Raw genomic sequence first — 22,362 nt, 5'->3', positions numbered from 1 at the left:
GCGTTGAGGTTTGTGCCTATAAATACATGTGAAGCTTGAACTTTAGTAACCAGGCATGAGCTTTGGCAGCTAAAGTGAACACAACTGATGCTTGATCACTGAAAACTGTCAGAAAGCATTAAATAAAACTTTGGGATCTTTCAGTAATTGCTTGCACATTTTGGTGCTCTTCCCACCAACATACACACGCAAAGGCATATGCAGATGGCTGATCTCCCATTTTCTGAAATGGCCTATCCTGTGTTCAGATTTACCATGTAATTTCAATAAGTCAATGTTTCTATGCTTTTGAACTTTATTATTAGAATTACCTTTTCCATGGTTTGACTTGCTGACAATAGAACTTGTGTTCCAATGCAAGAACTTAATCATGACACTGTGCAAATACACACGTTTAAAACTTGAAAGTTGCATTACTCTGCTTTATTGGTACAGTAAGACTTTTGATTAATGAATTGCTATTTGCATTTTACTCTGTCTTGACTTTTTTTATTGCAGTGACCAGCACAGAATTGAAACATGAACCTTCCTTAATCCTGTTTTATACTGCAGGTTTTCAACCAATGTATACAAAAATAAAGTACAGGTCATTCAACATTTTCGCAGGAAAGGGAGTATTCCAGTAAACTTTGCTAGCAAATTTTTTAAAAAATCTGCTTTCTTGAGTAGCAATCTAGAATTCCCTGCTGTTCCATGAAAAGTATCATGACATGGGTGCAGGGCATTGAGATATATGGAATAAAGACTGCTCAGTGGCATTCAGCTACAGGTGTAAAGCTGGCCTACTTATTCAGCTACAGGTGTAAAGCTGGCCTACTTAGCTGAGTAGGTTTTGAGGGGCTGAGTGGTCTACTTGTGCTACTCTTGAGTTTCTGTAGCACAAGCTACAGCAATTTCCACTGTCGATTGCTACCATGGAGTAATAACAGATCGTTTCATCTATCACTACCTCCTCACGAGGATCAATTTGAATCTGTCTTGCAAGCAATATGTTAACTTTTTTTTTGAAAGTCTGGTGCTGTTAAACCTAGATAGCAAATTGAGTAGAGATGTTCACATAATGCCCTGCCGTAACCTCTGACGTGCCAAGGTGTTTCCAAGCCAATTGATTTAATTTGAAACTGCAGATATGGTTTCATGTAGGCTAATGGTGCAGTCATTGGGTACACAGCAAGGTTTTGTAATTGGCAGATAAACTACCGGGTAATTTTTTTGTGGTGATGGTTGAGGAAGGGATAGGAAAACATTTATTTGAATATTGCAAAAGGATATTTTAAGAACATAGAACAATACAGTGCAGAACAGGCCCTTCAGCCCTCGATGTTGCGCCGACCTGTAACCTATTCTAAGCTCATCCCGTACACTATCCCATCATCATCCATGTGCTTATCCAAGGATTGTTTAAATCTCCCTAATGTGGCTGAATTAACTACATACGCAGGTAGGGCATTCTATGCAAAGAACCGGCCTCTGACATCTGTCTTAAATTTATCACCCCTCAATTTGTAGTTATACCCCACCTTGTACAAGCTGATGTCGTCATCCATGGAAAAGAGGTTTTACTGTCTACCCTGTCTAATCCTCTGATCATCTTGTATGACTCTATCAAATCCCCTCTTAGCCTTCTCCTTTCCAATGAGAACAGACCCAAGTGTCTCAGCCTTTCCTCAAGACCTTCCATCCAAACCAGGCAACATCCTGGTAAATCTCCTCTGCACCTTTTCCAATGCTTCCATGTCCTTCCTGTAATGGGGCGACCAGAACTGTACGCAACATTCTAAGTGCAGCCGCACTAGCATTTTGTATAGTTGCAGCATGACATTGCAGCTCCAGAACGCAATCCCTCTACCAATGAAACCTAACACACCGTATGCCACCTTAACAGCACTATCAACCTGGGTGGCAACTTTCAGAGATCTGTGTACATGGACTCCAAGATCCCTCTGCACATCCACACTACCAAGAATCTTTCCATTGACCCAGTACTCTGCCTTGTTGTTCTTGCCAAAGTGGACCACCTCACATTTATCTGCATTGAACTCCATTTGACACCTCTTAGCCCAATTCTGCAGTTTATTCCAGTCCCCCTGCAACCTGCAACATTCTTCCACAATGTCCACTACTCCGCCATCACCTAAGTAGATAATCAGTCCTGTCTAATGTTTTGTCCAGTTAACAGTTCCCCTAACAATGTAGCATTCCTTCAATAGTGTATTGAGATTTGATCATAGGCTGCTAAGTTCACGGTCAGGCTTGAATTTGTGACCACCTGACTTGGGTGGGAGTGCTCGCAATAGAGCTAAAGTGGCATAAGTACTGCCAATATTTCTATAACCCACATTTAAAGGCCTGAATTTAATTTTATTCTCTTTTTAAACTTTTATTGGAAAATTGTAGTGCTTGCTTTCTTCGTTGCTTCCCAAAAATGTAAATATAAGTTAGAAATTCTGCACATACCTGTTAAGATTTTAGACAGACATCAAAGTTTCAGGTTAAATTTCCAAATACTTGACTTTCACTGTGCTAATGGCAGCAACAAAATATTCATACCATTTCCAAAGGTTGTGAAATCATGATCGCAGAATGCAGCCCACTTTGAGCTTCATGTGCATTGATCTCTTTTTGTTTTGCAAGTGGGCCACTTTTGCTGCATGTAATCCAATCTAGTATGTGTTAGTTTTTAAATACTGTCTGTCTTTCTTGGTGTCTAGATGGTAGGTAGCAAATGACTTTATCGTCAGGGTGCATGTGCCCATGTCTGATGAGAAGTCGACGAGAACTGACCTCCCTCGGCCTGTTGACTGCACTCGAGGGCTGTAACTTTACCTGCAAACAATGCGTGGGAAGTTGAAAATGATACTAGCCTAATTCAAGTTCTGGCGCCAGAACCATGAAGGTGTAAGATCTTGGGCAATACAATTGCATAGTAACATAAAGATATCAAATCACTTGGCTGAAACTCTGAAGTACAATCATGATTAAAGGTCCTAAGCTTCAAATTGCTTCAACTTGTATGCCCTGTTGTTTAACAAAGATCTCTTTACTGTATATGCATTCATGTTCCCTCCCTGATTTTATAAAGGCTGTCATTTTTTGGCAGAAGAATAATTTTGTTCTCTTTCTTTCTCCCCATCCACAATAACAGTACAGGAAATGCACAATCTCTATCAAATGAACCAAAATCTCTCATCTTCTAATTCTTGATTCCAGCTAAAAGAATTTTCCACAATGGATCCTATAAAGGCTTTCACTCCCTTCCCCCTTATCTCCATATAAACTTGCAAAATTAGCTCCACTAACTTCAGCTCTCCATTATTTCCCATAAAATCTAACTGTAACGTTATCACTAGCCTGTTCTAGAGTACATTTTCCCCTCAGATCTCCTTTTCCCACTCTCTCAAAATATATGCATCTGCAAGCATTCATTAAAGTTTATCTTAGTTTAAAAAATACCTTTCATTAAGAAAAAAAACTGCTACTCTAAACACTTTGTGACAAGCTGCTGCAATCTGATGTCGTCGCTTTAAGGTGTTAGTTGCAGAGATTTTGGGTTGCTTTCACCAGAGGATTGTTTTGTTCCAAATATGACTAAGCTAGCCAATAAAAGGATTTTGGCTCACACCTACAGAATATGCTGTCACACTGGTACTGCAGATACTTTCTGCATCTTCAGGTATGTTTTAATCTCAAGCACTTGGTCATAGAGAGGTACAGCAGGGAAACAGACTCTTTCAGTCCAACTTGTCTATGCCGACCAGATATCCCAACCCCATCTAGTCCCACCTGCCAGCACTCTGCCCATATCCCTCCAAACCCTTCCTATTCATATACCCATTCTGATGCCTTTTAAATGTTGCAATTGTACGAGCGTCCACCATTTCTCTGGCAGCTCATTCCATACACGTACCACCCTCTGCGTGAAAACGTTGCCTGTTCGGTCTCTTTTATTACTTTCCCCTCTCACCCTAAGCCCACATATTTGATTTATTTTTTGCTCCTGGTCATGTTTTTGTGATTATTATTATTGAATAGACTATTACATCAGTCAACCTTGCACATGTTCATCAGACTGCTTCCATGTAAAGTCATTGGAGTATGTCTATCGTTGCTGATGTTCTTCAACTGGATAGTGTCCTTCTGTTTCATGAGATGGCTTGCACCATGGTGGTTGACTGCATGTTGAGCGTTGCCTGGTTTGGCTCAGCAGTCCCACTCTGACATGGATGAGTCTGATACATGTGGTAGAATGCAATGAGCTGCATGACGAAGAAGCAGTGCTCCAAAAGCTTGTACTTCCAAATAAACGTGTTGGACTATAACCTGGTGTTGTATGATTTTTAACTCCATATACCACAAATAGTAAAACCTGCAGATATAATCAGGAAATAAACTAGCTTGCTTAACAAATAAGTTTATTTTAACTTCCCTTATTTTCTCAACTCATTCCTAAAGTCAGCCTTCTTTATCTGTAATCAGTAGTTCTTGTCCTGTTTTGTTTAAAAATGTTTGCTGTTCTACTGTCCAAAATGAAACTTTAGCTCAAATTTCAAAACTGCAAGGTTAGTCATTGGGAAGTCATGCGTAATTACTAGCTGTATTTATTAAACCTGAAAGCGAAAATTTCAGAAAGACTTTGCACGCTAAATGTACTTAAATGCTGTCACATTGAGCATTCTAAAACTAGAAATGCATCATAATTCTTTATCCAATTTCCACAAGCATTGGAGTCAAGGAAATTCATTTTGGAGCAGGTGCTGTCTCCATGAACCTAGCTTAGATATCACCAATGTGTATTGTCAGTGTGAGACTCTGTTTAGTAAACAATGCCAATGACATCGATACCATGGAACCCTTTTCTCCGGATTTGATGAGCAGGCGTATTAGTCTTGGGCTAAATGCTGAGGGATCACCTTCTGCTGAAACTTCACACATTCACACTGCTAACATAGACACTTGGTATTTGGTTTATTGTTATCAGACGGTCAGGCCTGTTCTCATTTGTGATAATATACAATTAAAATATGTACAATTGGACAGTCCTAGTATCATCTTATATTGCTAGAGCTGTTGGTTGCTGGACCTGTTGCAAATCGCAAATATGCAAATGTTTGAGCAAATATATACTATTTGAAAATATTTGAAGCTGCTGATACTAACTGATTTTAAAATTTACCCGCCATTGAGCGCTGAAAAATAGCCCTTTACAACTTCAATTGTTTCAACAGAACAGCCAGCAAGGGTTAAAAAATGTTAATAGGATTGAGATGACTACCATGTGAGGGTTACGGATTGATTTTTTTTTTGGTCCCATGGTGTTGAGTTTGCTTGGGCATGACAATTTTTTCTTAAACATAGAAAGTGTTGTCTTGTAACCTTTGACAATTTTGAATTTCCTGCTTTAATCCATGTCAGAATTGAATTGTGGAGAACTCTAGGAAGTGGGCTACTTCTGTTATGCTTTTCAGGTGCAGCTGATCAGAGGGCCCAATTTCATTCTCATACCACAACTTTCATGTGGCTGGAACTTTTCATCTTTGGCAAAAGCTACTAATATAGGTTGGCAGAAAAGTCTGCTTTGATACTATTGGCCTCTAATTAAAATTTAGCTTTAATTACTGTCATGTGTAAACTACGCAAGCTGCTAAAACTCTCCCTCTTAGTTCAGTGAAAATGATATATCTTTAATCTGTATTGTTTACCCTCCTCTTCCCCCAATGGTTTTTTGAATGGTGCATGCAAGTTTTATTTGATAGAAATTTCAGTGAAACCCTTTAGCCATGCGTTTGAATGACTTTACCAATAGTTTTGACTGCATACATACTTGTCCTGTTATCATAACTAGTGGTTTTCTCTGCTTGTACTGCTCCATTTTACATTTAGTACAAGTGCTGTCGGCAGCCTTCAAATAAAAAATAAATAATCATACAACACAGAAACAGACCCTTCGGTCCATCTAATGCGGCTCCTAGGTATCATGGTAGCCGCGCATAATCCCAAACTAATTCAGTTAGTCCCCCTTGACTGCTCTTGACCTATATTCCTCCAAATTCATGTACTTATCCAAATGTCTTTTAACTTTTGTAATTGTGCCCATGTCCTCCACTTTCTCAGGAAGTTCATTCCAGACAGAAAGCTGCCCTCTGTGTAATTTAAGAAAAAAATTACCCCTCATGCCTTTTTTAAATTTCTTCCTCCTCACCTTAAAAATGTGCCCCTTAGTCTTGAAAGCCCCCATCCTAGGGAAAAGACAACTACCTCATCTATTTCTCTCATTATTCTGTGAGGTCACCTCTCAACCTCCTATGCCCTAGTGGAAAGAAGTCCCAGCCTATCCAGTCCTTCATTATAACTCAAACCTTCCGTACCTGGCAACAGCCTGGTAAAGCTCTTCTGAACCCTGTCCAGCTTAATATCCTTCCTATGACTGACCAGAATTGGGTACAGTATTCCAGAAGAGGCCTCAGCGATGAGGTTGTACAAGACAACATGACTTCCCAACTCCTATACTCAAAGGTCTGAGTAATGAAGGCAAGCGTGCCAAATGCCTTTTTAACCATCCTGTCTATATGTGATGTAAACTTCAAAGACTTATGCACCTGAACCCTGAGGTCCCTAAACAGGAAATCACCACATCAGAGACTGTAGTCACCCTACCATACATCAAAGATATTTCAGATCACCAGCCTACTCCAGCCCCTCGGCATCATGGTAGCCCACAAACCTATTACCACACTAAAGCAACCACTGATTAATTTAAAGGGTCTTGTACCCACAGCCAGCAGAGTGAACGTAATCTACAAAATTCCCTGCAAGGGCTGCAACCAACATTCTCACCTACCACCCCACCAACCTGCGCATACAACGTATTATCCGCCGCCATTTCCGCCACCTCCAAACGGACCCCACCACCAAGGATATATTTCCCTCCCCTCCCCTATCAGCGTTCCGCAAGGACCACTCCCTTCGTGACTCCCTTGTCAGATCCACACCCCCCACCAACCCAACCTCCACCCCCGGCACCTTCCCCTGCAACCGCAGGAAATGTAAAACTTGCGCCCACACCTCCACACTCACTTCCCTCCAAGGCCCCAAGGGATCCTTCCATATCCGCCACAAGTTCACCTGTACCTCCACACACATCATCTATTGCATCCGCTGCACCCGATGTGGCCTCCTCTATATTGGTGAGACAGGCCGCTTACTTGCGGAACGCTTCAGAGAACACCTCTGGGCCGCCCGAACCAACCAACCCAATCACCCCGTGGCTCAACACTTTAACTCCCCCTCCCACTCCACCGAGGACATGCAGGTCCTTGGACTCCTCCACCGGCAGAACACAACTACACGACGGCTGGAGGAGGAGCGCCTCATCTTCCGCCTGGGAACCCTCCAACCACAAGGTATGAATTCAGATTTCTCCAGCTTCCTCATTTCCCCTCCCCCCACCTTGTCTCAGTCGGTTCCCTCAACTCAGCACCGCCCTCCTAACCTGCAATCCTCTTCCTGACCTCTCCGCCCCCACCCCACTCCGGCCTATCACCCTCACCTTGACCTCCTTCCACCTATCCCACCTCCATCGCCCCTCCCCCTAGTCCCTCCTCCCTACCTTTTATCTCAGCCGGCTTGGCTCTCTCTCTCTTATTCCTGATGAAGGGCTTATGCTCGAAACGTCGAATTCTCTATTCCTGAGATGCTGCCTAACCTGCTGTGCTTTGACCAGCAACACATTTGCAGCTGTGATCTCCAGCATCTGCAGACCTCATTTTTTACTCCAACATTACATTGGACAAACTGGCAGGAAACTAATCACCAGGATACATGAGCACCAACTAGCTACCAAAAGATGTGACCAACTGACTGGTATCCATGCACATGAAGAGGGACACCAATTTGACTAGAACAATGCATCCATCCTGGGACAGGCCAAAGAGACGCGTGAACTTCTAGAGGCCAGGCATTCAAACCGGAACTCCATTAATAAACGTAGGTTTGGACCCCATTTAAAAACCCTTCAGAAACCTAACTGGAAATGATCTCTCAGCACAACAAACCAAGACATGTAGATAGCAAGTGGGGCAGAACACCAGCATTTCACTGCACACTGATGTTACCTAACATCGTGATGAAACATCTGAAAACAAACTCACCAGTTCTTGTCTCAACCCTTTAAAAATTGCCTTACTCTAATTAAGAACTTTAACTCTTATGGAACGCGTTTTCCATAACCATTTTGAAACTAATAGGATTATGGTGACTAGACCCAAAGCCTTCCCCACTTTTACTTCAGTCACCTGCCCTGTCATATTACCCAAAAGGAAGTTTTTAGTTTTTCTCCTCTAGTAGGAGTATCCACATTGATAAAATGTTCTTGACCACATTGAAGAAATTCTTCACCATCTAAACATTTAACCCTATGGTAACCCCAGTAAATGTTTGGAAAATTAAAATCCCCCATTATTACAACCTGACTTTCCTTACATATATCTGAGATCTCCCTACATATTTGTTTATCCATCTTTCCCCTGCATACCATCAGGGTGATCTTTTCTTACATTTTTGTATTTGGTAGAAATTAAAAGGAATTTTTGCTGGATGATTTTTCAGAAATATCTTGTTATATCAGTAATGTATTATTTAATCAAAAACACCACAACTGTCCTTTCTTGCCTCCTTCCCATATCATCTAAAACCTAGAGCATTGAGCTGTCAGTCTTGTCCATATCTGAAGTTTCTGTAATACCTATGACGGCCCATTCCCATGTTCTTAAACATGCCCTGAGTTCATCAGCCTTACATGCATTTAAATAAATGCAATTTAGTTCTTCAGATTTATTATGTACTCTGAGTCTTTCTCATCTTTCTTTGCTAATTGACGTACTCTCTTCATATTTAGAGCTTTCCCCATCAACCTTTCTATTTACATGTCGTTCTGCTATAAGATGGTTGACATTAACATGGTTGACAGTTTGGGGACACTGTTTCTAAAGTGCCAAGTTTTAAAGCGTGTATTGGTTATAATGCAATTGCAGCCCTTTTAGTTCAAATGGTACTGCTATTACATGACTTTCATTTAACACTCGATTGCACAAGAATGGAACTACTGTGTTCTTGTAGAAGTGACCGTACACTGCTATTTAGAATTCCTCCACTCCTCTGTCAGTACAAACTCTCCCGTAATGGAATGAACAAATAGGCAAAGTGTTTTCCCTGAGGTCGGGGAGTCCAGAACTAGAGGGCATAGATTTAGGGTGAGGGGGAAAGATATAAAAAAGTGACCTAAGGGGCAACTTTTTCACGCAGAGGGTGGTACGTGTATGGAATGAGCTGCCAGAGGAAGTGGTGGAGGCTGGTACAATTGCCACATTTAAGAGGCATTTAGATGGGTATATGAATAGGAAGGGTTTGGAGGGATATGGGCTGGGTGTTGGAAGGTGGGACACAAATTGGGTTGGAATATCTGGTCGGCATGGACAGATTGGACTGAAGGGTCTGTTTTCATGCTGTACATTTCTATAACCCTATATGGATCCCTTTTCTAGTTCAGGTTAAACCCATCCTTACCTATCCCAAAAGACATTCTAAGTGTCCAGAAAACTGAATCGTTGAATACACCACCTCATCAGCCATTGATTTATCTCCTTTATCGTTTTGTTCCTTCCCTCATTTGACTTTGACATTAGGAGTAATCCAGAGATTACTACTTTTAGGGTTCTATTTTTTAATCAACTAGGAGAAAGCTTTTATTTAATCTGTGGTGGTGGGGTCTGATTGTAAGTGGTGGAAATGGAAATGTGGGCGGCATGGTGGCACAGTGGTTACCACTGCTGCCTCACAGCGCCAGAGACCCGGGTTCAATTCCCGCCTCAGGCGACTGACTGTGTGGAGTTTGCATGTTCTCCCCGTGTCTGCATGGGTTTCCTCCGGGTGCTCCGGTTTCCTCCCACAGTCACACAGATGTGCGGGTCAGGTGAATTGGCCATGCTTAATTGTCCGTAGTGTTAGTTGCAGGGGTAAATGTAGAGGTATGGGTGGGTTGCGCTTCGTCGGTTTGGTGTGGACTTGTTGGGCCGAAGGGCCTGTTTCCACACTAAGTAAGTAATCTAAAATGGTGTTCTGCAGAGACTATTCCCTCTGTGACTCCCTTGTCAGGTCCACGCTCCACACTCAGCACCTTTCCTTGCTGCTGCAAGAGATGTAAAACCTGCGACCACATCTGCCCCCTTACCTGCGTCCAAAGCCCAAAGGATCTTTTCACATCTGGCAGAGATTTTTCTGCACCATCTCATCTACTGTGTCTGTTGTTCTCAATGTAGTCTCCTTTACATCAGAGAGACAAGAAGCCAACTCAGGGAACGTTTCGGGGAACATCTGTGGGACACGAGTACCAAACAGTCCTGCTGCCCTGTAGCCGACCACTTCAACTCTACCTCCCACTCTGCCCAAGGATATGCAAGTCCTGGGCCGCTTCCACTGCCAAATCCAAGCCACCTGACAACTCGGAAGAATGCCTCATCTTCACCCTGGGATATTTCAACCACGTGGCATCAATATCGACTTCTCTAGTTTTTAAATCTTCCCTCTTCCCACCTCATCATAGATCCAATCCTCCAACTTGGCATAGCTTTCTTGAACTGTCCTACCTGTCCATCTTCCTTCCCACCTATCTGTTCCACCCTCCCCACTGACCTATCGCAATCAACCCCCCACCCACCCAACCTGCAGACATCTATCCCCAGTGACCCACCCCCACCTTCCTATTTATCCCTCCGCTCCCTTTCACCCCCGCATTCCTGATGAAGGGCTTATGCCTGAAACATTGACTCTCCTGCTCCTTGGTTGCTGCCTGACCCGCTGTGCTTTTCCAGTGCCACACTTCTCAACCCTAATCTTCTGCCTAACTTAAATTCACTCTGTACTGCTTTAATATTTTCCCTAAAAATGTCATTCTTGTCAATGTATACAATAATTTCCAGTTTCTCAATCTCACCTTTAACCATATACTTGAAACATTTGGAGACATCTATAATCACACCAGGAAAACAAACCATTCTAAATTTACGCTCACCACCACAATGTCCAAACTATCCCCCGACAGGCGTGTCCCCTGCAGCAACTATTATATTTTGTCAAATGCTACCTAACAATCATTCCCATTGTCCAATAACTGACTGCCCCTTCTATTTTCCTCCGAGAAACCATCCCCCTTTCACAGTATCAAAGATCGAAAGTCTGTTTTATAGAGGAGTAGCCACCCGTGACTTTTGAACTATCTTGTTACCTTTCCTGACAGTCACTCGTCTATCTGACTACTGCTGTGTAATAATTCTAAATCTACTAGCCATCTCACTCTACCTCCTATATGCCCATAATAACATTAAACCTAAATAAAGGAACTTTCAATAACATATATGTTTAAAATAAGCTGCCTTTCATTACCTACAGAAAAGAATGTTAAGATGGAAAAAAAAATAAAATTATATATCAATTATAAATCCTAAAATCAACCATTTAGCTGATTAACTGAATTAAAATGACTCTTCTTCAAAAAAAAATTCTCAAAGCAAAAGAATTCTCCACAGATGACCACGTGTAGGACTTACTGAAACAAAAACACAGCTTCTTCTGTTTTTCAAAAAAAACTTCAGCTTTTCAAAAAATAATTTTTGCCATGTGAAAAGAATTCTTTAAAATGCTTAGTTTTTTAGCTTCTAAATTTAGAATAAAGAAAGCCTCAGCCATTCACTGAAGGCCTTCGAAAAGCTCACAAATGTTTCTGATTATTTTAAGTTCCAAGTTCACCTTCGGCAAATATTCATTTAAGCAATTAGCTTTCAATAGAATCCTCTATTTTGAAATGTGAGAAGTAGCTTTGGCGACGTGATGCATAATTCAGCATAAGGTCTCAGCAGAATAATAAAGAAAAACTGATAAATTGCAGCAACCAAACAGAAAAGCATGGATGATGTGCTGAAATGGGTGACTTCAAGACATAGCTAATTCTCCTTTAAAACTGGAGCTTCATTCCAAGTGTTAATTTAAGATGCAAAATTATAAATGTTGTCACTCTAGACCATCATTGTTGCAATCCTCTGATCGATTCAAAAGCTGCTAAACATAATGTTCGTGGTATAGTTTTAATTTGAATCTTAAGATGTAGGTCTGAGTTTAAATTTTATTGTTTGTGTGGTGAAACAAATCGATTGCTGCATGATTGCGATGGTTGCGAATAAAAGCTCACCTGATAGAATTCAAATTCTAAGTTTGTCCTTAATCTGGTAAAACCAGATAAATTATTGGTATTAGAATTGCAATGGGGAAATCATTATTACATGGTGGGTGAAATTGAGGCTTTGGAAAACATGCGGTGAAGGGTCATATGATTAATACCCAGTTTAAAGCATCTTGGTGAGATAAGCTCAAAAGACTGGGACTCTACAGTTTAGAGAGGCGTAGACTTAGGGGTGATTTGATTTGAGTTTTACAAGATTATGAAGGGAATAGATTGCTTGTATGCTCTGTTTTTCAACTTGATAAGTTTGGGAGGACCAAGGGTCACAATCAAAGCTGATCCTAGTTTCTGTCTGGGACAGAGATCACCTTGCCTAAAGGTGTGGGCCACAGGATGATGATCAATCCAGAGTGGCCTCCTTGTGGATTATTTCGAAGAATTGGGGAGGAATTTCTCAGACTCTTCCTTTTAATAACCACTGGTTTTTAAATCTAATTATCTGCATTCAAGATAAGGTATTTCTCTGGTGGGGTGGCAAATGTATATAATGTACTTGTGTGACTCAGGCTGAATTGACTTTTTCCAGACTGCCTTTTTAATATGTACATGGCTGGAATCTCTGACATAATGGTCCTTGAGTTAACTTTGGCAAAGAAAAGCTATTAATTGGTGAATTAAATGCCTTCAGTTTGCTCTCGGCCGATCTGACTGGTGAAGATTTAGGAAAGATGAGACTAAGGTTAACCTTTCCTGAAGAACACTAAGATTTTGCATAATGTTAGTTTTGTTGTTGGCTAAGCCTACAGTTAATCACCTAACTTAAACTATTGTGCTGAAGTTTGTACAATAGAATTGCTTCATTGGTGTGGTTTGATAAGAGCCCTTAAATTCTAGTAAATCATCGATATTTCTTCCACAAAGTAAGAAAATTTGCTAACTTTCTTGTAGCCTTGTTCATTAAAAGCTATTAAATTGCATAATTATTCAAAAATAGAATTAACTCACATTTGGCCTACATGGAACTCAGCCCACCATATTCTGGTCAACTCTAACCTGATCTTTGAAATGGCCCAGCAAGCCACTCAATTTGAAGGCAATTTGGAATGAGCAATAAATCGTGCCCTTGCCAGTGACACCCATATCCAATGAAAGAATAATGGAAAAGACTTACAAACAAGTGATTTTGGAATAAGAATAGGCTATCTCCTCTTTCTGCCTATTTTTAACCCTTTTGCTTAATATGTCCATATTTCTTTTCAGGCCGTGTTCTCAACACAACTAGCTTTTCTGCTGATCTTTACATCAGTGATTCCAACAAATGCCATTATCAGCCAAATTCCAGTTACGATATTAACTTTGTTTCTACGCCTCTGTTCAATGGTCTTCAGATTTCTCTCTCCTCCCACCTGTTGTTGTGATAACTTTTTTCAGAATTTAACAAAGTACTGGATTTTTGCTGAACATGGAGAGATTGTGTATACAATATCTCAGAATGGGTAGAAGTTTTAAAAAAAAACTCAGATGTGAATGAGCTTGAAGTAAATCCATTATTTACATATCAAAGTGGTAATTTATGCAGCATCCAATATCAGAATGACTAGCTAATTAAATTTAGGGGATAGGTTCACAACCAGTGAACGGAACAGAACCGATCATAAATTGGAGTAGACACTTCGGACCATTGAGCCCTCTCTGCCACTCAGTCAAATTGTGGCCTTAACAGCATTGTTTTCAGCCTGTTCCCTATGACCCTTGACTCCCAGTCAATCAGAATGTGTCTAATTGAGACAGATGCCACAACTTGGAACAAGCTGCTTTTTGATTGTAATAACATAATGTATTAAATGATGCTGCTATCATTTATTTACTGAAATATATCCATGTTGGTAACTCTTCTATAGTGAATATAATCCTTGTACTTTGCTTGTTGTTAACATATGTGAAGGAATTTGAAATTGATACCTGAAGTTCCCTTTACAACTAAAGACTTGCGTAAGTGTGTGTAAGTGTAATTTCTGTAGAAAGTGCATTCGCACAAACACCTCCTACCCCCAAAACCAGCACAGAAGATACCTTTTTTAATCATTCCTGTATTTGATTTTGATATGTTGACAAACTAATGTTATAATGCTACACATATAATAGGAATAAAAAATTCTGGTACCCTGTCTAAGAACTGCTTGGTTTACAAACTCAAGATTGCAAGTTGTGAAGGATCTATAAGGACTTCAGTGGGAGATTTTGGTACATAGTGTTTGTTTTGAACAGATGAAGTCATTTGGATGTATTTGGTACTTGTCAAGAAGGTAAACAAAAGAACAATCTAATATTGCCTGCTGTATCCTGTTAAAATTTTCAAATGCATAACTCGATCTGTCACCCATCATCCTGCTGTTTCTGAAAATTCTTGCATGGTTAAGAATTAACAAGGTTAATTGGTCAAACATTACAGTTGCCAGCACTCCAATTCACTTAAATTAGGGCCAAATAATTATTTAGCACTTCACAATTTTATCTTTTAGGGATAATTTTCAGTGTTTTCCAGAAAAAAGTGTGATTGGATTATCTTTGGAGGAAGTGTGTGGTCCTCCACACGTAGCTCCCCAATACTTTCAATTAAACCAATGAGTCTTGGCAGACCCTGTTATCATAAAGGGTACCACAACAGCATTTGATCCTGCTCTCTAATGGCTTTGCTGCATAATGTTTCAAGTGTTATTGGTTAGAGATCTGGTTGGCGATTACAAACTTTTCATGCCTCCCTCACAAACATACAAAGAACAACTATACAGGGACCTACTGTAGCTGAAGTGAGCTAATTCAGTAGAGTTGAGGGGTGGGGTGAGCTTTAACACTGCTTTCCTGGTTGACTTTTTTTTTGGACTAAATTTATAACTAGGTGACCTTGTTCTTTAGATGTGGCTCTGAAATTCAAACAACATTTACAGGAAATGTGATTAGTCATGTCTATATAATTGCAGTAATTAATCTATAATGTCTTATTTGATTTGTTATCTCACGTACCACAATACAGTGAAAAGTATTGTTTTGCATGCTATACCTTACATAAGTATATCAGAATAATAGAACAGAATGCAGAATATAGTGTTAACCCTATAAGGAAGGCACAGAGAATGATCGACTTTAACTTGAGCTCTGTTCAGAAGTCTGACAGTGGGGAAGAAGCTGTTATTGAATCTGTTGGCACCTGTTTTCAAAATTCTGTATCTTCTGCCCGATTGAAGGTGGTGGGTGGGATCTTTGGCCACTTTCTTGAGCTGATTCGATGGATGGAGGACAGGCAGGCTTGCATGGTGGACTGGGCTACGTTTATAACTAATTTTCTTGCTGTCTTGGACGTAGTTGCCATACCAAGCTGTGATGCATCCCAATAGTATCCTTTCTATGGTGCATTTCTAGGAATTGGTAAGAGGCATTATGCATTCTTGACTGTAGTGTTGATGTGGATGGACCAGGACAGATTTGTGATATTTACTGTTTGGAACTTAAAACTGTTGACTATCTCCACCTCAGCATCATTGATACAGACGGGGGCATGGCCTGTTTTCTGCCTTGTGAAGTCAATGACCAGCTCCTTCGTTTTGCTGACATTGAGGGGGAGGATTGTTGTCTTTTACCCCGTGCCACTAAGCACTCTATCTCTATATGACTACATTTCTAATTGGGTGGCCTTGTTCTGTAGATGCTGTTTTGAAATCCAAATAGCAACAATATAGGAGATACTGAGGCTGATGGGCTGAATGGTAACTCAAGGAGAGAAAACTATTAATTGTGGGGGTTTGAATTGCATCGCAGTTTATTAGTAATTTCAGTTTAATCAGCATAATACAGCATTTTTATATAACTGATTTGTGAAGGGACAAAATTCACAAAATTGCAAAATCGGGTTGTGAATTGATGTGCTGTAATAAAGCTCAAGTCCATCTGTTTGTTGTAAATTGCAGATTGAAGCTTGACTTTATAGAATCAATGACAAAGTCCATTGAAGGTCATCACTTAACTGCAGTATACTTTACTAATGCATGACATCTCCTGAACCATGAATAACCTGTACTTTTGCTCCTGCTAAATTTCATGCGATTACAACAATTGTTGCTGGTTCTGAGTAAATGAATCCTATCTTTATATGTTGATGCTTTAATTTGCTTCTGTATTTACACTTGCATGTTTTAGCCGATGTGTATTAGTTTACATTAATTGTTTTAAGTCTAATTTATTGCAGTTACATGCTTGATAAAATCCCTAATATTATGATGCAGTGTTCCCGCTGTTTATTTAATCTTTTTGTTTAAATGTGCTTGCAAATCAAGGCTTTTGTCAGTTGGAAATACACAACTTGTGCATTTACCTGATTTGCCATTGATTTCAAGATTTTGTGTGTGCAAGTGTTTATGAAACCATGGCATCAATCAACATTGCAGCATTAGTTCCATGGGACAGATTCCGCATGTGAACAGATTTTGCCCCTTGACGGGAAGGGAGACACAGTCATTAGACCTTGAATGGGATGTGTTTTAAACCAACACACACAGGCACCATTATTTAATGTTTCATATGTGCATGGCATTCTCAATAGACATTTAACCAAAATGTGGACTTTAATGAGCTTCTCTCCTTTGTATGTCTGTTTCCTAGCTCATGCAATGCATTTTTTTTAGTTGCACCTGTAGCTTTAAATTACTAATTTGTATGTTTTCTTCTTCGCTTCGTCTTTAGGTCAAACCCGGGTTCAACAGCTGGCGGAGAACACTCGGTACTTCAGAAGAAGACTGAAGGAAATGGGATTCATTATCTATGGAAATGATGATTCACCAGTTGTGCCTTTGATGCTGTACATGCCAGCCAAAATTGGGTAAATTAGAAACATACTCTGGCTTTGTAGTGTAGGCTCAGATTTTAAGTTTCCTTCAGCTGTCTGTAGTAACAAAATTATTACCTTACTAGCAGTTTTGCAAAAATCTCCACTAGAGTGTAGCTCCAAATAAACAAACAGAAGAAATCAAAAAGGAGCAGTGTTTTTTCCGTTTTTGAAATCTGACAAACCACCTTGTACCTTCTGGACGGTGTAATCATCATGGCTCTTGTTGAAAGGTTAACAACTATAAAATTCCATGGATTTAGACTGTCTGTCTTACAAAGCTTGCACTGTCACTTAGGAGACAGAAATCTCCTTTTAAACTCTAGCTTGTTCCCTAGTAGGGAGTTAGTCTATGTTTGAATTGGGGGGAGTGGAAGCAAAGTTGGCCACATCCCTTTGTTGCCATGTTTCTGACCGTGGGAATTGTATTTTCTCGTCTTTTGACCATTGGGATCAAGGATTATTTTCTTACACTTCATTGTAATAAGTGAAGTGACTAATTAATCCAATATTAGCCCATGTTCCCTGCCATAAGTGGACCAGGTGGTATTTGCTGAAGCAGATGAGACAGATTTTCTGTCTGCTCTTTGTACTTGGTATTCAGCTGGGCCTGTCATTTGAAACAAGTGAGACCTTGATGGGTGTTTTTTTTTCCAGAATTTGGGCCGGAATTCTTACGACTTAGAGAGGCTGTTGCATTTTTTCCTTGAAGTATGTCCTCTGCCTTCCATGTAGCGAAGAGAAGCTCAGAGTAAAGCACTTGTGTCTAGCATGCAGATGAAGCATGTCCTTGGTTTAGAGGCCAAGACTCATTAGTTTCACTCTAGGGATGTAAGGGATGAGATGTTAACTAAATTGGGCATAGTGCCTCTATGGTAAAGAGACTTGATATGCTTCACACTGAATCTAGAACAGGGGTTTGGGGCTGTGATAAGAGGGGAAACGTGGAGTTGAGCTAGAATCGTATTGAATTGCAGGACAGGTTTTAGAGGTAATATGGTCTCTGGCTTCTATTTTTCATGTTAATATATCTGAGGTGAGTGAGAGGAGAGGAACCATTGGAGCAGGATTAGTCCATATGGCCCATTGACTCTGTCCCCCACCCCCGTCCTTGTTTTTATCATAAGCAAACTTAGCAACAGCAGACGTCCAAATTGTTAATGTACAACGTGAATATTTGTGGTCCCAATATGGGCCCCTGCAGAACTCCACGAGTTACCAGCTGCCATCCTGAAAAGAAACCTTTTATGTCCCTCTCTGCCTTCTGCCAGTCAGCTTGTCAAAGACCTTCTGGAAATCCAAATAGATCACATCCGCTGACTCTCCTTTATCTAATTTGTTCGTTACCTCACAGATTTGTTAGGCATGACCTCCCTTGATGAAATCATGCTGACTTAGAAGAAATCAACAATCTCATCCTTGGTAATGAACTGTAAAATCTGAACAACAACTACGGTCAGGCTAACTGGCCTCTAGTTTCCTATCTTCTGCCTCCCTTCCTCCTTAAACAGAGGTGTTAACAGTTTTTATTTTCTAAGCCACTAGGACTTTCCCTGACTCCAGTGATTCCTGAAAGATTGCCACCAATGCCTCTATCATCATCATCAGAGGTCTGGGTGATTTATCTGTCTTTTAAACCTTTCAGCTTCCCCACCATCACTTTAATGGCCACTGTGCTCAACTCTTCCACTGTGAAAACTGATGCAAAGTAGCTGTTCAGTTTCTTCACCATTTGTTTGTATTACTACTACTGCAGCCTCAATTTTCCAGTGACTTAATGTCCTCTCTTGTGTCTCTTGCACCTTTCTGATTTTTTTTTTAAAAAATATCTCCTGCATCATCATTTATATTTCTTGCTAACTCACTCTTGGATCTCATCTTCTCCACCTCTCAACCCAACTCATTGCTTTTTTTCAGTTATCCTCTGTTTCTTAAAGGTTTTCCAATTCTCTGGCTTCCCACTGATCTTCACCACATTATGCTTTTGCTTTTATGCTCTCCCTGACTCTCCTTGTCAGCCATGGTTGCCGCCTCTTTCCCTTAGCATGTTTCTCCTTCCTTAGGTCGAATTTCTGTCATGCTTCCCAAAGTACTCCAGAAATTCCTACTACTCCTGCTCCACCATCTTCCCTGCTAGATTCCCCTTCCAATCAAATCTGGCCAATTCCTGACTTTGTCATTACCTTTACTTGATTGTAACAGTGTTAGATTTGATTCAATCTTCCCTCTATCAAACTGCAGTGTGAATTCTATCATACTTTGGTCTCTGGACCCTAGGGGTTCAGCTCCTTAATCAGTTCTACCTCATTTATTAAATTCAGAATTGCTCGACTCTTCGTTGGCCAATCCCAAGCTGCTCCACTTTGTAGACATACCATGAACTCCTTGATCTGCTACCAACTTGATATTCCTAGTCCACCTGCGAATTAAAGTCCCCCATAAGTTATATAATAGTGCCACTGTTTTCTGCCTTTTCTATCTCCTGATTTTCCATCAGGGCCTTTTTTTTTGTGGTCCCTCAGATCTACGCACACAGATTCTACTTCTTGCAACTCTATATCGCTTCACGCAATCGATTTAATTTCATTTCTTACTAACAAAGAATCCCTGCCCCCTCTGCCTGTTCTTTTGATAGGACATGTATCCCTGTATATTCGGTTCCTAGCCTTGATCCCCTTGCAGAATGATATCCACAGCATCATACCTGCCAATTTTAATCTGCACCATAAACTCAATTACCTTGTTGTATATACTATGTGCATTTAAGTACAGCATCCTCAGTCCTATTAACTGCCCTCATTCTCATTATTGCCCCTTATTTGCTGTGCCAGTAGTTAGATTCCTCATCCTTTCCATACTCTGTCCTATTACGTGTTCTGGAGACTTTAACCTCTGCTGGAAATCACCACCTCACTATTTAGTTTAAAGCCCTATCTACAGCTCTAGTTATGCATTTTGCTGCAACTCTGATCCCAGCCAGTTGGAGCTTGTCCCTTCTGAATAGCTTCCTCTTTCTGCAGTACTGATGCCAACATCCCATGAGTTTGAAACCGTTTCTCTCTCTCTCTCTCTCTCTCCAATCTTTTGAGCCACAATCATGTTGACCCTGTGCCAACTTGCTCATGGCTTGAGTAGTTATCCAGAGGTGGTTTCCTTTTTGGTTCTGCGTTGTAATTTAGCTGCTCAGATTCCCTCAGCAGGACCTCTTTCCACTTGCTACTGATACAATTAGAACTGATGTGGACCACAATAACTATCTTTCTCCTCCCATTCTAAGTTCCTCTGCAGTCCAGATAAGAGATCCTGAACCTGGGCATTGGGCAACACAGCCTTCAGAACTCTCGGCCACAAAATAGTGCCTATATCCCCGATTATAACTGCACTTCTCTATACCCCCCAACCCCCAATCGAATGGCTCCCTGTTAAATTGTGGTATGGTTAGTTTGCTCATCCTTCCTACAAACCCTACTGTCGTCGGCATGAGCAAGAATCTTAAACCTTGTAAACAAGCTCAAGAGTTGAAGCTCCTTTAGTATTACCTCCTGGATCCTTTTATTTGCTGTGGTTGTAGTTAGACCCTGTGTCCCTGATCCACTGACTGCATTTGAAGTAATTAATCGAAGGGGTGTAACTGCCTCCTGAAAGAGTTAGGTAATTTTCCCCCCCTTCTCCCCCCCCCCCCCCCGCCCCATACCTGTGTTCTGTAGTCAGACTTCAGCTCAACTGTGATCCAGGCTCCTCAAAGAGCATCATGCAAGTACAACACACTGCCTGGCCTGCCATCTCTCTTTTGATGACTTAGTTCTTGATTTTTAAAAAATTTGTACAAATCTGTAAGTGTTTCCCTTATTTCCCTTCGATCTGAAGTTAACTATATGTCGAATTGTTAGCACTCAGCAATCAATGAACTTAGAGTTTACCTGTGATGGCACTCTTGCGCTGGACCCCTGATCTCGCTTCAATTTATTCTGTTTTTAAATTAAAAATTTTTTTACTGAGAAAAAAAACGAGCAAAAAGCATTCCTGCGCCCCCCCCAACCACCGAATTCCCATGTTACTACCAACTTCCCCATACTATACACTCACTTTGGGCTGTGTCTCAGTCTGGATGCAATCTCTCTTTCCTGGCTCTGTAAAGCTTTACTCACACCCCCAAGCACACTTTCTGAAGTCAAAACGCTAACTTTTTCTCCAGCATTTTTAAAATTTGAATTCCAGCATCCATAATATTTTGCTTTTATATGAATGTAAACATGTTTTCATTAACACCTTCTTCTTTGAAAAATGTTAAATGTAAAGACTGTACTGGAAAGACACTGACCTTTCCTTTTAAAAAGAGTACTTCACAGGAGTAGCCAACATCCACTGCCCTCTATTGTGAAATTCAAGTTACAGAAATAATATGTTAACTGTATGCTTTTCATCATAGTATTTAATTTTGGGAATAACGCTGGAGTCAGGATTTTACTTCCCATCTTCCAAAAGGATGTAGGTGGTGTTGGCAAGACCAGCATTTGTGGCCCCTCCTTAATTGACTTTAAACAGAATTGCTTGCTTGGCTTTTTCAGAGGGTAATAAAGAGTCAACCACATTGCTGTGAGTCTAGACTTTGCATGCAGGCAAGTATGGAAGGTTTCGTTTCCCCAGGTGCTTCGGTGAACGAGATGTTTTTACAAAATTCAGCAATAGTTTTGTGGTCACCATTTAATTGTATTTAAATCCCCTCTGTTGCTATGGTATTATTAGAGTATCATCTTGGGCCTCTGGATTACTAGTCACCATAAATGGAATATTTGCTGTGATGACAACAGGCAGATGATACAAATATCAAACACTTGAGGAAACTCAAACTTAATTGGGTAGATATGATGTGTGTTGGGAGGATGGGATGTAATTATTCAAAGTTTGAATATCATGGGAAAGTTAAACAACGCAAGGTTGATTCCACTAATGGACAAATTGGTAATAAACCTGGCTTTAGAATTAGCATCAAAGGTGCAAAATGAGTAGTTAGAACAAATGATTTTACACATTATTGCTCCAATCCGCAATGCATTGCCTATTAAAGTTGAGTCAATAACACACAAGCAGGATTTTGATTAAATCTTAAGCTTATTTATGTTGAGTTAATTCTGTTCTAAAACCTGAATTTTAAGCAAATATAGGATAGATTTGAAGGATCGACCTGTACATATGTGAAAGCTATATTTGGTGAATTGCATTAATGTTGGGTTGTCAACACAAACTAAATAGC

At 40.4% G+C, this 22,362-nt stretch overlaps 1 protein-coding gene across 1 annotated transcript in view; it reads left to right on the top strand.

Moving 5' to 3' along the window:
* sptlc2a (serine palmitoyltransferase, long chain base subunit 2a) overlaps window positions 1-22,362 on the top strand; it is a 122,301-nt gene that overhangs the window by 88,521 nt on the left and 11,418 nt on the right. The window contains exon 10 of the mRNA XM_060829424.1: window positions 16,967-17,102. Coding sequence (XP_060685407.1) covers window positions 16,967-17,102 — 136 coding nt within the window. The remainder of the gene's footprint in view (window positions 1-16,966; window positions 17,103-22,362) is intronic.

The sequence above is a fragment of the Hemiscyllium ocellatum genome, chromosome 8, assembly GCF_020745735.1.
Source record: "Hemiscyllium ocellatum isolate sHemOce1 chromosome 8, sHemOce1.pat.X.cur, whole genome shotgun sequence".
Taxonomy (NCBI): Eukaryota; Metazoa; Chordata; class Chondrichthyes; order Orectolobiformes; family Hemiscylliidae; genus Hemiscyllium; species Hemiscyllium ocellatum.
The sequence above is the reverse complement of the archived record's forward strand: the minus strand, read 5'-3'. Positions and strand labels throughout refer to the sequence as shown.